Genomic DNA, 14,909 nt, shown 5'->3' on the forward strand with positions numbered 1-14,909 from the left:
AAAACTATAGGGTACCAAATTGATATACTTTAAACCACATGGTATTAAAGTGAGAAACTGCAAAACCACAGAGGCGGCATTTAAAAGTTTATCCATTAATTTATAAGATAAAGGACGAAGTTGCAAATTAAATAAAACAAAGGCCTTTTTGCATAATAAGTTCATTTATTTTGTGCTTTTGCAAATCTTACCAATTCTTTTTTTTTGAATCTTACTGATTCGGTCCCTTTTTTTAAGAAATAGGACTAAATTGACTCTCTTCCGACATATAAGATAAAATATATATTAAATTTTTTGAAAAGTATAATAAATAAATTATAATTATAAATGTATTTTTTTCCGGAGCAACGAGAACTCCATCTAATACAAACATAGAAAGCTAAATACAGTAAGTAAAAAAAAGGTGTATAATATATTCTTCTAAATAGTATAATATATTTTATTATTTTTATAAATATTACACAATTTTTATAATATATTATAATATATTATACGATTTGCAGATAATATTATAACATTATTCGTAACATATTATATAGATTGTACAGTATAATTTGACACTTTATTTTAATATATAAAAATAATATAATATATGATGAAGAAATAGTACAATATACTTTTATACTTTTCTTAATAGTGCGTAGATTATCTCCTAAATAATATAATATTTGTACAATTGATGCAATATTTATATGTATTTATATAAATATATATTACACAATTTGTGTAATACATTATAACATATTATACTGTTTGTACATGATATAATCCATAATTGATAATATTGTGTATAAATTATACAATATTCAAATAAATGATGCAAATATCATATCATTCTATATAAATGAACTTGCACTATTTAGAATTAAATATTGCACAGTTTACAAGGATTTCGTGCTCTTTTTTTATTTATTTATATAGTTTTTTTATTTTTATATTAGATGAAGTTTTCGTTTTTTAGAAAAAAAAAATACATATAATTATAAGTTTATAACTTGTCTATTGCAGGTTTCAGGAAAGTCAATATACATAATTGATTTGTATATTTGAAGAGGGGTAATTTCGTTATATTTCTTAAAAAATATTCAAATCTGCAAAATTAAAAGAGGATCAGATTTGTGAAATACAAAATCAGTAAATTTTTTATGTAGAAAGGTCAATAAAGAAAGAGAACTTCATAATTAAAAATATTTAGTGCAACTAATTCTAGTATTTCTTAATAAAAAAATAAAAAATAAAAAGGGTAACGGATATTTTTCCAATTTTTGTCGGCTATTAATTTGAGTTTGATTTTACATAACAAAAAGATGAATGGTGATTAAAAAAAAGAAAGAAAAAAACCAGAGAGAAGCAGCTTATTATAAAATTGAGGCCTTAAAACTTATTTATTTTAGGGCAAACTTCAATTTGTCTACGGCGGTTTAGTTTATTTTTCACTTTATCATCTTGTGGTTCAAAAAATTATGTTTAAATATGAGTTTATCTTTATTTTATTCAAAAAATTTAATATTAAGGCTAAATTACAAAAAAAAACTTCTTATAAATAAAATACCCATTTTTTCACTTTTCCTTCTTAACTTTCAGAAACCTATATTTTACCTCATCAACATTTCAAATTGTTGCATTTAGCCCTTCTTTGTTAGAGTTTCATCCCTCTTCTGTCCATTTCGTATAATTTATATCAAAAATGCCCTTCAAAATGGCAGATATATATTTTAAAATTATTTTTTTATAGAAGGTGTAAAGGAAATTTGGTCATTTTGTCATCTCCATTAACTTCGTATCCTCCTGAAAATATTTCTGAAATTTTAAAGAAATAAAATATAGATTTTTAAAAGGCAGGGGGAAAAGTAAAAAAGTGAATATCTAAACAAACTTAGCTAGAATTGTGAAGTAACTAACTAAGCTTCGAGCTTGAGACTTAGGATACCAACCACCAAGCCCTTTACCACTTGCGCTAAGCACGGTCAATAAATTAAACAAAAGTAAAGTATGATTTTTTGAATTATAGAGTGGTAAAGTAAAAACTAGCTAAACCACGAGAGGAAACAAATTAAAATTTACCATTTATTTTATTATTTTGGGTGAATTGCACTGCTAGCTACCAAGCTTTTTGAAATTTTACTTGTTAGTAGATTTAAATTTGTTTCAATGATCAGGACACTAAGTTTTAATTTTGATTTCCAATAAGTCACTGCTTTAAAGTCCAATCAAATTTTCTGATGGAGCAATCATCGCTGATTTTAAGCTATTATTGTTGTAAATAATAACAAGCGAGCATATTCAAAGAGAGATTAAGGAATTAGATGTGGTCTGTTGGTCGAGACGTGTGAAGTACTGTTCTACAAGCAAGATTGTCTCTTTATATGCAAGGCTCCGTCAATCATTTCTAAATATAACAATCACAGGAACGTCTCCAAAGTAGCACAATGTAAGCCAAGCAGACTCTCAGCAATCCAACAAAAATTGATGAAAAATCAATAGCAAGTAGAAGGCTCCAGTTTTGAAAAAAATTGGTAGAAAATAAAGCAATAGTAAAGGAAGGTGCCTTGCACTATGCTCCTCTCTCTCTCTCTCTCTCTCTCTCTCTCTCTCTCTCTCTCTCTCTCTCTCTCTATATATATATATATATATAGGGCAATTACTTATATACCCCAAAAAAGTTCTCAACTTTTGATTTATTCTTCTTAGAAGGTCTTTTTTACATTCTAACCTATTTCAAATATATCCCTAAAGTTAAATTTTATTAATGACACTACAACAAAAACGGTCTATAGCGACACTTTTAAATATTGGTATAAGTTAAAAAAAGTACTGCTGGCTAAATTACCAACATTTTTAAAAAATATTGTTATATGTGGGGTCGCTAGGTATATAGTGACAGTTAAAGAGTGTCGCTATAATCTAAAAGAGTGCTGCTAATTTACCAATATTTATTTAAGCATCTAACAACCGCCGGAACTCTATCTCGTTGGCTGCGGTGGCGGAGGAGGACGAGAGGAAGGGATCTTCGTCTAGGATTTCAGTTGATTGAGTGAGGGGAGAAGGGGAAATGGTAATCGATTTTTCTTTTTTTTTTTCTTTTCTTTCTTGTTTTTTGTTTATAATCAGGCCAAATGAGCTGGGTGGGGTGGGTTGAGTAGAGTACCCTTTTATTTTTGGTTGGATTAGACTTTATATTTAGGCATTAGTACGTATTTTTTTAAGTTTTGGCATAAATGTGACATTTACACAAAAGTGTCCTAAACATGTGTCCCTATAACCTAATTCTGTAGTAGTGTGAATTATTAACAATAGCTGTTATCTTTATAAAATTACTATTTTGTCTTTTCAAATTATATATTTCTATCATCACAAGCTTTTCTTATTTGCTCTTAAGTTAGGGGCACAAAAGTATTTTGATTTTTGGTTTTTTCAAATATACCCTTCTACCATAGGGATGTCAATGGGTACGAATACCCAAAATTTTATCTGAATCCGAATTCGAACCCGAATGGAGCGAATTTACTCGATGCTAAATGAATATGGTTTCGGATATGGATATCAAAAATAAAACCTGAGGAATATGGATATGGATATGGATATGGATTTGGATTTTGACTGTACCCGACCCGAACCCGAACCCAACCCAAATCCGATCCGAACCCGAATTTATTTTACATTATATATAATATGTCTATGAAAATTTTAATATTATATTTGAATTTATATTTTAAAAATTTAAATTTAATATAATATATTTTAAAATATTGAAAAAAGAAATAATTGTATCGGGTTCAGATTTCGGGCTTTTGGTCGGGTTCGGATTTGAATATTGATTTTTAAAATCTGTCCGGTTCGGGTTCGGATTCAGATTTTTGAAAATCCGCCCCGAACATGGGCTAATTCTAAGTGTAGAGCAAGGTAACCAGTACATGGGCTGCAAGAGTACAGGAATTTTAATGGGCATTGAAGAGAGCTTGTTTAGTGAAAGAGCTGAGGAGTGAGAAATCCAAAAAAGGGCTCGGATTAAAACTACTTTATATACGGTAAAGTGTAATTTTCTTTTAATTAGCGAATTGTTATCATGTATTAGAATATTCTTCTTTTATTTCATTAGCACATCTAGTTTTGGAGTTTCTGTTTCATAGTAATATTTATTTTGTTTGTTTTAGTGCAAAACCCTAGTAATTGATTTCAAGATTCCTGCTTCGAAATTTTGAAGAGAAGGAAAGGTATTTCCTCTCTAGAGAACTGCAAACTATTAGTTATAATCATGGAAATAATCGAAAATTTATTAGCATTTTTACTCGAAAAAGTTATTTAAAACATACTTTATGATATTTTAATAGAAATAAAAACATAGTATGTTAACATTGGGCATCTCAATATTGGGTTTCATCAAATATGGTTAATTAGGAGAGATTAATTGGGTTGGTACAATTAACAATTAGAAGCTGATAATGAAATAACATCTTAGAAACTCCTATGGGAAACAACACATATCCTAAGAAGAAAAAAAGTTTAAGACATGATTCTATATTTTTGTTTCTATACATGAGTAAAAGGGTAAGGAAACCTTTAATTTCATACTCTTTTATTATTTAAATTTATAATGTTTAAAGTTATTAATTTTAATAGATGCATATTACATATTAATTTATTATTTTTAAAATCAATATTTACGAAGATCTATAAACATGCATATTCATTCTACGTGAGTTATTTCATGAATTTTTTATTTTAAATACTATTAAAAATATATATAACATATATATCCATTAAAATAAGTTATTAAGAATTCTTGCTCTATTATTCCGATAGTCCCTAATTCAAGTGGACAGGATTTGATTGTTGACACTCGACATTCCAAATTCAAAGTCAATTCATTTCTAAAAAAAAATCTTGCTCTACTAAATTAAAATTTAATTTAAAATTAAATTGTATGAATTAAAATTAAAATAAATAGAAAAAGTTCATAATAAAATTAAAATTTAGAACTATCAATTTATAACTATATATTCTTTGCTTTTGGAAAGACACCAATCATATGATATATAGTTTTATAAGTGTACACTTTTACTTAAGTTGTGCTTGTACGAAATTATATTTGTGTCATCTCAGCTAATTAATTTTGTTCTAGTATTTTGTGCATATTGCTGCTTTATGGAAAGTAAGAATTTAAAACTATGCGTTTTTGTACGTTATAACTGCTTAAAATGTACTTATTATTATACATATATACCTTTTATTGTAAAAATATTTAATTAATAAAGCAAACACTCTTCACGCAACATTAAATAATTCTACAACATTTATTTTTTCTTTAGTGATGTTTGGTAAAATAGACATCATGCCAATTTTGAATGAAATAAATAACTCTAATTACATTAGAGAAAGGGAAAATTAGAAAAGTTTCATAGTGTGGTGGTGTGGAATCAATGTTCTATCTTTTCCTATATATTCATTGAAACTGTTGTCTTCAATAATATGTATTTGTAGTATCTGTTAGGATTTGGTTAGATTTGTAGTTGAATCCTAATTGGATTAGGATTAATATTTAAATATGTTGGAGATAAATTAAGATTTAAATATTAATTAGAGTAGAAATCTAATTAGATAAGAATTTAGGTAGCTTTTAATGTAAACTATAAATATAGTATACGTGCTATTATCGTCACTACTACAAAATCATCATTTAGCGTCATTTACTCTGCAGCATTTATCTAAATGATGCTAATTAATATATTTAACGGCATTACTTGATAATTGCCGCTAAATTTAATAGTTTAACAGCATTTTACTATTAATGCTGCAAAATAACATAAATTAGCAGCATAAATTAGTAAATGCCGCTAATGTTGCCGGCATTTTCTAAAAAATGATGCTAAATGCAATANTAGCATTTAACAGTCCTTTTAGCGGCATATTTTAAATGACACTAATTAATTCACAATAGCAGCATTTATAGCATATGCTGCTAATACTTTTAGCAACATTGGTATAGGCGGCATTTAGTGTTATGTGCTGCTAAAAGCTTTAGCAGCATATGTCGAACTTTTAGCAGCATATATAAATGCTGCTAAAGGCGAATTTTCTAGTAGTGCGTGGTGGTGATGTACGGATTAGCTACACCCATATGACATGGCCAAGGTGGTCATGATTTTGGATGCACCTAATGCATGGGTGCAAGAAGACGTGAGCGACTTTCGTAGCGGTAGGTCATTTATATACCTTGTGCACGATTGCACAGGATGAGAGGGAGATGTCTTCTGAGACTATAAAAGACGAGAGAAAGGTATGAGAGATTCAAAAAGAGGACTCGGATTGTAGTTATTCTGTTACAGAAGAGGAGTCAGGTGTAATCTTCTCTTATTTAATAAATCTTATTTTACCCACATATTTTTTATTTGTTTGTTTTCTCTCTTTTATGTTGTATCAGGTTCTGATGAGGAGACGGGTTTATGGTAAGAATCCGATTCGACGCTTCCATTGCAGAATCCCAACAATCGGTTCCAGATCAATAACAGTCGGTATCGGAGCGGGTTGCGGATTCTCAAAATCCAGTACCGGGGCGAATACCGGATTCCCAACAGTATCTATATGAACCAGCAAATGACCTAACTAAAGCAATATATTTATTTAAATCATTAATATTATTCGTTTAATTTGGTAAATTGCAAAGAGTCATTTTACAAAATTTACAATTAAAGACACTATTAAATATCAATAACTCAATGAGTAGTTTGCATCAACATTATTGTTTTCAGAAGGTAAAACACCAACATATTTTAGATTTCAGACTATATATATTGATAAATTTCTTATGAATTTTTTAAAAAATTCTTCAATGTTTTCAAAAACATAGAATTGAATAAATTAAGTACCATTAAGGAGATTAAGATTGGAGAAGTTTGTTCTGCAAACTACCAATAAAACAAGCATAAGCATCTATGTATAATTGTACTTCAATTTTGTTCGCAAATTAACTATATATGTTGCAATGCCATGAAATTCTATAGCTAGTTAATTTCTTCCATGAAATAAACATGTTACTCAAACACGAGTTACGGTCGAATTAACAATATGTATATATGAACCACATATATATCTTTAGTTGTCTTTCCATTAAGCTACTTGCATAATCTTTAAAGCCAAATTTGCATGGCGAGAAGTGTGATATTTCTTCAGTTCAGTGACTGAGAGATGGCCTGTCTTTAATGAAACAAAATATATAGAAAGTTTGATTGCAATATACATGAAGCAAAATAAATAAAACTAAAATTGTACCCTTCACTCCCTCTTACTAAAGTTGATTTGATTGTATCCTTATTTTGATTACGGCCGTAGAAAAGTTGTTTAGAGCTTTTTCATTTTTTTTTCATGTTCCAACGAAATGAAGTAGAAAAGTTAAGTTTCAATTGTATATACATCGATCGACAAGTAGATATCTCTAAATCTAAAGCTTACTCATCGAGGACTTCAAATGCACGATATGAAGAAGTCAAAATATGAAAAATCACCTATAGTATTGCTCATGCATGTTGAAATTGTGATATATACTTAATTGTTTTCACTATCTGTGTTTCTCTTCAAGGAGGTACTTTGCTTTTTCTATCTCGATACTCGCTGCACTACTTTATTTAGTGTATGTCATTTCTAAATGTCTCGCAAATCCCGATGTAAATAAGTGAAGCATCAATGTCGGAGCGCGTGGTCGCAAAAGATTAACAGTAACATACGTTCATCGTGTTTTGAAGAATTTCTAATCGTTTTTCTTTCCATATATATAGATCAATAAAGAGAACAAATTAACTTATGAGTTCTTTTTTATCAGTACACTGACACACCTTATGAGCTGCTGGTGATAATCACATATATATATAAGTCTATGCTATAGCATGAATTAATGTCCTGTAATAGAAGCTTAATTCATGCATTTCAACTAGTAGTATATATAGATCAAAATTTAATGAAGATATCCAGTAAACCACATTTCTCAGGATCGATGAAGATAAGCGTAGGCGACCGATTGGAGGTCCTCCATGTCGTGAAATCCCGACGACCTCCAAGAATCGTCCTCGTCGCCGAAGGACGTGTGCTCTTCATTCGTGTCGCAATTCACGCCATAATTTCCGTGTGAAGATTGCGCGGAATTGGATTCGAACTGCCCGTTGCTGTAGTAGTTTGCGTAGGTCGGCGTCGAATCGATCGACATGTTCGAAAAGAACGGCGGTGTGAGTTTTCCATCGCCATTTGTAAAGAGGAAGGGGCCATCTTGTTGGTATGTTGAAGCTTTGTTGAAAGGCTTGTACTCTTGAGTGGAGGTGTTTGTGGGGCCATTTTGATGCCCACCTTGAGCTGCTTGGGCCTTTAGAGAAGCTAATTGTGCTTGAAGGTTCACAACCTACAAAGAGCAAGAGGAAACCCTAATATCAGAAGAAACTCAGATATGATCAGATAGGTTTTGTAAAGAGAGAGAGAGAGAGAAACAAAAAGAAACCCTAATGCATGGGGATTAAGAATTGTGTATGATCATTCTTCTTACTTGTTGTTGGAGGGCGAAAATATGGGCGACGCAGCCGTAGATGGGGTCCTGAAGGCGAGCTTGGGCCTCGTAGGATATGGTGACTGCGGCCTCGGAGCGGTCGGACACGGGGAGGTGCATCAGGAGCTTCGACACGTTGCTCGCACCGAACACCTTGTGGATGGCTGCGAAGTGCGTCGCGCCTTGCTCGTGGCAGAAGTAGGGCGCGAACACGCACCCTTTCACGCACTTCCTCCTCAAGAACTTGCAGGCTCCGCAGGGAGATCCAAATCCTGTCATCTTCACCTTGAGAATTTTGATGCTAGTTTGATGATCTCTTTCTTTCCTTTTCTTCTTTTTCTTTTTGTTTTTTTTTTCCTTTTCTTTTCTTGCTTTGTGTTAAGGGAGGGGCACTCTCAGGTTTGCTTATAAACACTAGGATTAGATGGGAATGCATCATATTTTCATGATTAAAAAATTAGGGATTGTCTACTTAATGGCCTACAAATTTCATTATTTATTTTTTGTGCCTTTGAAGAGCTAGGCCTATATAGGTCCCTCTCACCTCATCTTCTATTTTATGCCCCATTTGAGATTCTTCCATTCAAGGAGAGCCCTAAAGGACAGTAGGACTAATCACAAGCCAAGCCCATTTTTATATTTCTAGTTGCTTAATAATTCTAGAATTTTTCTTATTAAGCTGGCCCTTGATGCTATGATAACAACAAACACATTAATTAGTTGAATGTATATATATGTATATATATAGTTCCCCTCCTTTGAATAACTTAGTTTGTGAAAAGCTATATTATCCCTCCTTTAATTTTATCCCTCTCACTGTCCTTTCTTTTTACTATATTTTCCCAAAAAAGGACACAAATATATATATGAGCAAGTATATATATATATATATATATGATTAGTTTACATAGGCTAATAGTGTAAGAATCATCAGATAGGTTTGTTGCTTGATTAGTTAAATTATACGGTAAAGCTATAACGTGTTAGCGATTAAACATATTTGTTTATTGGATTCTATCTATTTCGCGTGCCGCCGATGAACCTAAACATCAGGACCTTGTGGTTAATTGCACACAGACCAATTTTGTCTCTTGTTTACCATTAAGTTAAGTACTTTTTGTACAAGCAAAGGAACTATGATATTTATTATACAAAAAAAAAAAGGAAAAGAAAGAAAGAAAGAGCTATTCACTTCTCCTAATCCATTATTAATTTATATGTGACAGTTAATGCATGCTTTTACTAATGGCTTTTAGTTCATTTTAGAGTCCATTTTAATTATTATAGGCATTAAACGTCACATGAGATTGAGGATTATAAGACAACAGTTCACAAACCTAACCCAAGTCATACATGTACGTATGTATGTATTTGCTGCACGCATTTGCATATGTACGCATTCTTATATAAATTTGGAATTTAACTAAAAAATTAGCATGAATCCTAGAAAAAATTAGCATGTTTAGTTTCTATTTGGGGCCCTTAACATTTTTTGCCTCCTAGAATGAATACCACAATTAAAAGCCTATACAACAACTTCCCCCTTAAACCTTGACTCAAGCTAGTAACCATAGTAACTAGGAAAAAATGTAACTCTCACAAAATCTTTTTTGGTGTAAAACCCTAAAAAGGTGCTAGAACTCTCATAGCCATGGAATTAAGAATGTAATAAATGCTATGAGAGTCTCAAAATAAATTAAGGTATATATAGGTATATATATAGATAGAGTAAAGCTACTATACTTCTGGAAGCACGGAGCTTTCCGTTCTTTCAGGTCGTTTTTCATGTTGCGACTTTCGAATTGTCGATCGGCTCCGTTAAACTTGATCTAGAGTATTTGAAGTATCTAGAAAATAAATTATGTGATTTTTCAATATTATTTGCCTAGTAAACGAAGGGGCTCAAAATCAACGGCTGAAAATAAAAATCTTACAAAACGTGATAATATGACATTAAAATTTTAGATCAAAGATATTGATCTTGTTTTATATAGTATAAAGAATTTTCTATTAAAATTTCACGTAATTCGGATATTTCTACACCGTTAAACTTCCAAACGGCTCACTACGGCCATTAAAATTATTGATTTTGAACCCCTTCGATCACTAGGCAAATGATATCGAAAAATCATAANCACGTATAAACATATACGTTGAAACTGTAAACAAATTTATTAAGATAAGAGCAATTTGATATTATGTATGTGATCGTAACTCCAAAGGAAAAATTAATTGGACAGAGAAAAAAAGAGTCTGCAAGAGTATTTTCAGAAGAATTAAATATACAGGGTGTGTTGACTGGTCAAAGCAGCCGCCACAGAGTCAAATCATCCTTGGAGATGACTGAGAAATAGTGAGTGAACGAGAGAGAGAGAGAGAGAGAGAGAGAGAGAGAGAAGAATGGAGAATAAGGCAGTCGATGTGACCTGGTCAGTCAACAATAGTTTATTCAGTTTCTGCAACTTCTCACCTCCCGGCTTACACTATTGGCTTCTTCTAGAGGTCAACAGAAGAGGTCAAGGGCCAACTTGAGATCCGAGTTCTGAATAAATTTTTTTTTTATATTTTTATATTTTGTTTTTATTTTATCACCGATTTTGAATTTAGGAGTTTAATTTATTTTTTAATTAGTATGTAATTAAGTTATGTAGTTCACCAAATTTTTAAAATAAAAATAAGCGTAAATAAAAATAGTGTGAGATAATTTTACTGGACTTAGAGAATAAAAAAAATGCAAATATAATGAACAAGAACGAATGCTTATAATAGTTTACTTTATGTCAGTTGATATTCTTCTTATACAGATCTTGTATTCCATTTCTATTTGGAATGTGAGATGTATACAAATTGTGACGCTTTAGATGGATATAAAAATTATGTTCGTTCAATGAGTCTGATGCACGCGTTCGTGCAGGACTTCCTCCATCTATTTGGGAATGGAACGGCGGGACATGACAGGTTTAGAAAATCGATTGATGTATCTTTTTTATTTGGTTTCTTAGGTTTGGAAACTGTTAGTTTTCTCTTTCTCATTTAGTTGTGGAGATATTTCTTTTCTCTCTCTTTTTTTTTTTTTTTTTTTTTAGAGAAAAAGGTTGCATACTACTTGCTTCATTTATTTTCTTTTAAAAATAAACTTAATTGAAAAGCATGTATAAATATATTGCATTCTTCCATTTATCTTTGAAAGATACAAGTGAAAAAAGCAGGGGGTGGTGGAATGATCATCCAACACTACATTTAGGCTATAAAATATTAAAATACTACTTTTTAACAAACTTAATCTTTTATAGAACCTAATAGTTATTTCATATAGTATCAAAGCAGGAGGTTTCAAGATCAAGCCTTTTTAGGCCTGACTCATTAATTATCCCCATTGCATTGAATACAGGATTTTATTTTTTTGTTTTATTTTGTGCTTGCACATAGGCCCTTCATCCAAAACCCCTACAAAACCTGTACAAAAATACTATCCAATAATTGAACCACCATACATTATAATTCACAAGCAAGGCTAGTTAATTAGAAACCCTGACCACCTAAATAGCCTACTAGATAATGAACTCCTATTATCGATAGTAATTGTCGTATATCGAACTAATATTAAAACGTTAGTTATATCCTATTCTCTCGTAGCTGAAGCTTTATCAACAACAGAAGAACAGAAGAAACTTGTGCGTAGCATATTTAAGCCATTATATATCCTCCACTATTGCAATGGCTTCAGTCATGTGTACTTGTTGGCCACTTAGCCATGGCAAGAGTGACTTGATCTTTTTTGAGACAGCAAAGCAAAGCAGCCCTCTCTAGGGCACCAAAAGAATAATTAGTTGCTCAATAATTTGCAGGTTAAAGTAGAAGCAAAGTAGTACTACACCAAGGCACACTTGTAAAGAAGGGTATGTAGCTTATTTTTAAATGCCTAAGTTTTGGAAAGTACTTATAATTTAAATGTTTCAACTGCCCCCACCGTTGTAGCTTTAATTTTTATTCATCCTAGAGGCCACCTAGCTCCTTATGGCTTATAAGTTTTAAATAGTAATTAAAACTTGGATAACATATATATATATATATATATATATAGAATTAGGCTGGAGTACTATTAATAGTAAAACGCTCTTTTTGCTATCAAGTTTTTAACTCTTGGATGAAAAATTGTAGGGTTAAGATGATATTAGTCGGTTAGAGTTGAGTGGTCCCTAGAGATGCNCTAGTAAACGAAGGGGCTCAAAATCAACGGCTGAAAATAAAAATCTTACAAAACGTGATAATATGACATTAAAATTTTAGATCAAAGATATTGATCTTGTTTTATATAGTATAAAGAATTTTCTATTAAAATTTCACGTAATTTGGATATTTCTACACCGTTAAACTTCCAAACGGCTCACTACGGCCATTAAAATTATTGATTTTGAACCCCTTCGATCACTAGGCAAATGATATCAAAAAATCAAAAAAATTATTTTTTAAGTACTTCAAATACTATAGATCAAGTTTAACGAAGTCGATCAACGATTTGAAAGTCGCAATATCGAAAACGACCTGGAAGCACGGAAGGCTCCGTGCTTCCAAAAGCATAGTACGTAGCCTCACACGATCGCTCTCGTACTCATAAGTCGTTTTCGATGATAGAGCTTCTGAATCTACGATCCATATCGTTAAACATTTTCTAGAGCATTTAAAACTTCTAGAAATTAAATTTTATAATTTTTTGACATAATTTACTTTACGATCAAAAGATCACAAAATTGATAATTTTTAACGGCCGGTATGGGATACTTGGTAGTTTAATGGTGTAAAAGAATCGGAATCGGTTCAATTTTTTATAGAAAATTGTATTCACTACCTAAATAAAGATCAATAACTCAGATCTTAAATTGAAGGATCCGATCATCTATTTTTAGAAGGTTGTTCGATTTCGACCGTTCATTTTATACCCGCTTGATGGACTTTATTATGATTTTGAAAAATTACGAAATTTATTTTCTAGAAGTTTCAAATACTTTAGATCATATTTAACGGAGTAGATCGTCGATTCGGAAGCTCCATCATCGAAAACAACTTATGAGTACGAATAACCCAAGACTCATAAGAGTATAGTAGCCCTACTATATATATATATATATATATATATATATATATATAACCGATCATTCCTAGTGCAAGTGGCAAAGGGTTTAATGATTGCTACTCAAGGTCCTAAGTTCGAATTCTAGTTGATTCACATTTCTAGCTAATTTTATTTCTAAATAGCTGAAGATGCACAATTTTTTACCTAGGAAATACTAAATGTGCTCTCTCATTATCAGTGTCACCATATTAATTATTAAAATTAAAATAGTTGATCAATATATAGTTGCTTTTCCCAAAATTTTATAATTTCTTCCAGTTAATTCAAACACTTCACAAAAATTTATCTTTATGATAAATCAAAAGTCAAAGATAATTTTCTACTCTCTTTTTTTTTTTTTTTTTTTTTTTTTTTTTTTTTTTTTTTTTTTCCGTTGTGTATGCAATAATCTATGGTTACACAAATATGTACAGATGTTAGAAGATACTTGTTTTTCCAAAAAGTCCCTTCACTTGTTTTTCATTTCACTACCTTTCATTCAAATCTTAATTGTGTTTGTACTCTTTTTGATGCAATGTTTTGTAATCTAACAGTATACTTTACTAGTTGGTGGAATATTATGTACAGTCATTTCAAAATGCAATGTAGGTGAGGTATTTGTTTTAAAAGTTTTAACTTTCTGTTAAAATTACTGCGTTTTGTAGACCATAGTAGTGAGATGAAATTTCTTTTACGATGCCATTTCTTTCATTAAATAAATTGGGTCATATTTCATCGGCTGCAAAATTTGAATTTATTGTTTATTTATTAAACAGAAAAGGAGGTGGAGGAAAACACGAGCAAAATGAGAGAATATATTCTGAAGAAGCTTAAGCTTGCAAAAGTCCCTGATGAGGTGATACAAGTCATCGAAGTTAGCGAAATGAGTGATGTGGTCTCATCTCCTCTGAGGTATCGATCTCCCGTCTCTTTACTATGTGGCAAGATTACTAAAGAAAATGTGTGCGTAGCCGGAGACGCCTTCCACCCGATGACCCCCGACTTAGGTCAGGGCGGTTGCTCGGCGCTTGAAGATAGCATTGTTCTTGCTCGGTGCTTAGGCGAAGCCATCCGCGGGGAGGATAAAGGAGGTAAAAAGGGAGAATATGAGAGAATTAAGGATGGATTGAAGAAGTACGCCGAGAACAGGAGATGGAGGGGCATTCAGTTGATTGTGACAGCTTATATCATCGGTTTTATTCAGCAAAGTGATAACGCATTCATAGGCTTTTTGAGGGGGAAGATTTTGTCAGGAATAATGGCCAAAAC

The 14,909-nt window shown here is 31.3% G+C and overlaps 2 protein-coding genes across 2 annotated transcripts in view; one reads left to right on the plus strand and one right to left on the minus strand.

The window, feature by feature from the left end:
* Nucleotides 7,809-8,864, minus strand: LOC109708177 (LOB domain-containing protein 29-like). Its single transcript, XM_020229807.1, has 2 exons — nt 8,528-8,864; nt 7,809-8,386 (listed from the first exon to the last, which is right to left on the minus strand). The coding sequence occupies exons 1-2, from the start codon at nt 8,804-8,806 to the stop codon at nt 7,979-7,981; spliced, it is 687 nt and encodes a 228-aa protein (XP_020085396.1). The 5' UTR covers nt 8,807-8,864; the 3' UTR covers nt 7,809-7,978.
* Nucleotides 13,711-14,909, plus strand: part of LOC109707435 (zeaxanthin epoxidase, chloroplastic-like) — a 19,954-nt gene continuing 18,755 nt past the window's right edge. The window contains exons 1-2 of the mRNA XM_020228678.1: nt 13,711-13,726; nt 14,417-14,908. Coding sequence (XP_020084267.1) covers nt 13,711-13,726; nt 14,417-14,908 — 508 coding nt within the window. The remainder of the gene's footprint in view (nt 13,727-14,416; nt 14,909) is intronic.

The sequence above is a fragment of the Ananas comosus genome, linkage group 3 (assembly GCF_001540865.1).
Source record: "Ananas comosus cultivar F153 linkage group 3, ASM154086v1, whole genome shotgun sequence".
Taxonomy (NCBI): Eukaryota; Viridiplantae; Streptophyta; class Magnoliopsida; order Poales; family Bromeliaceae; genus Ananas; species Ananas comosus.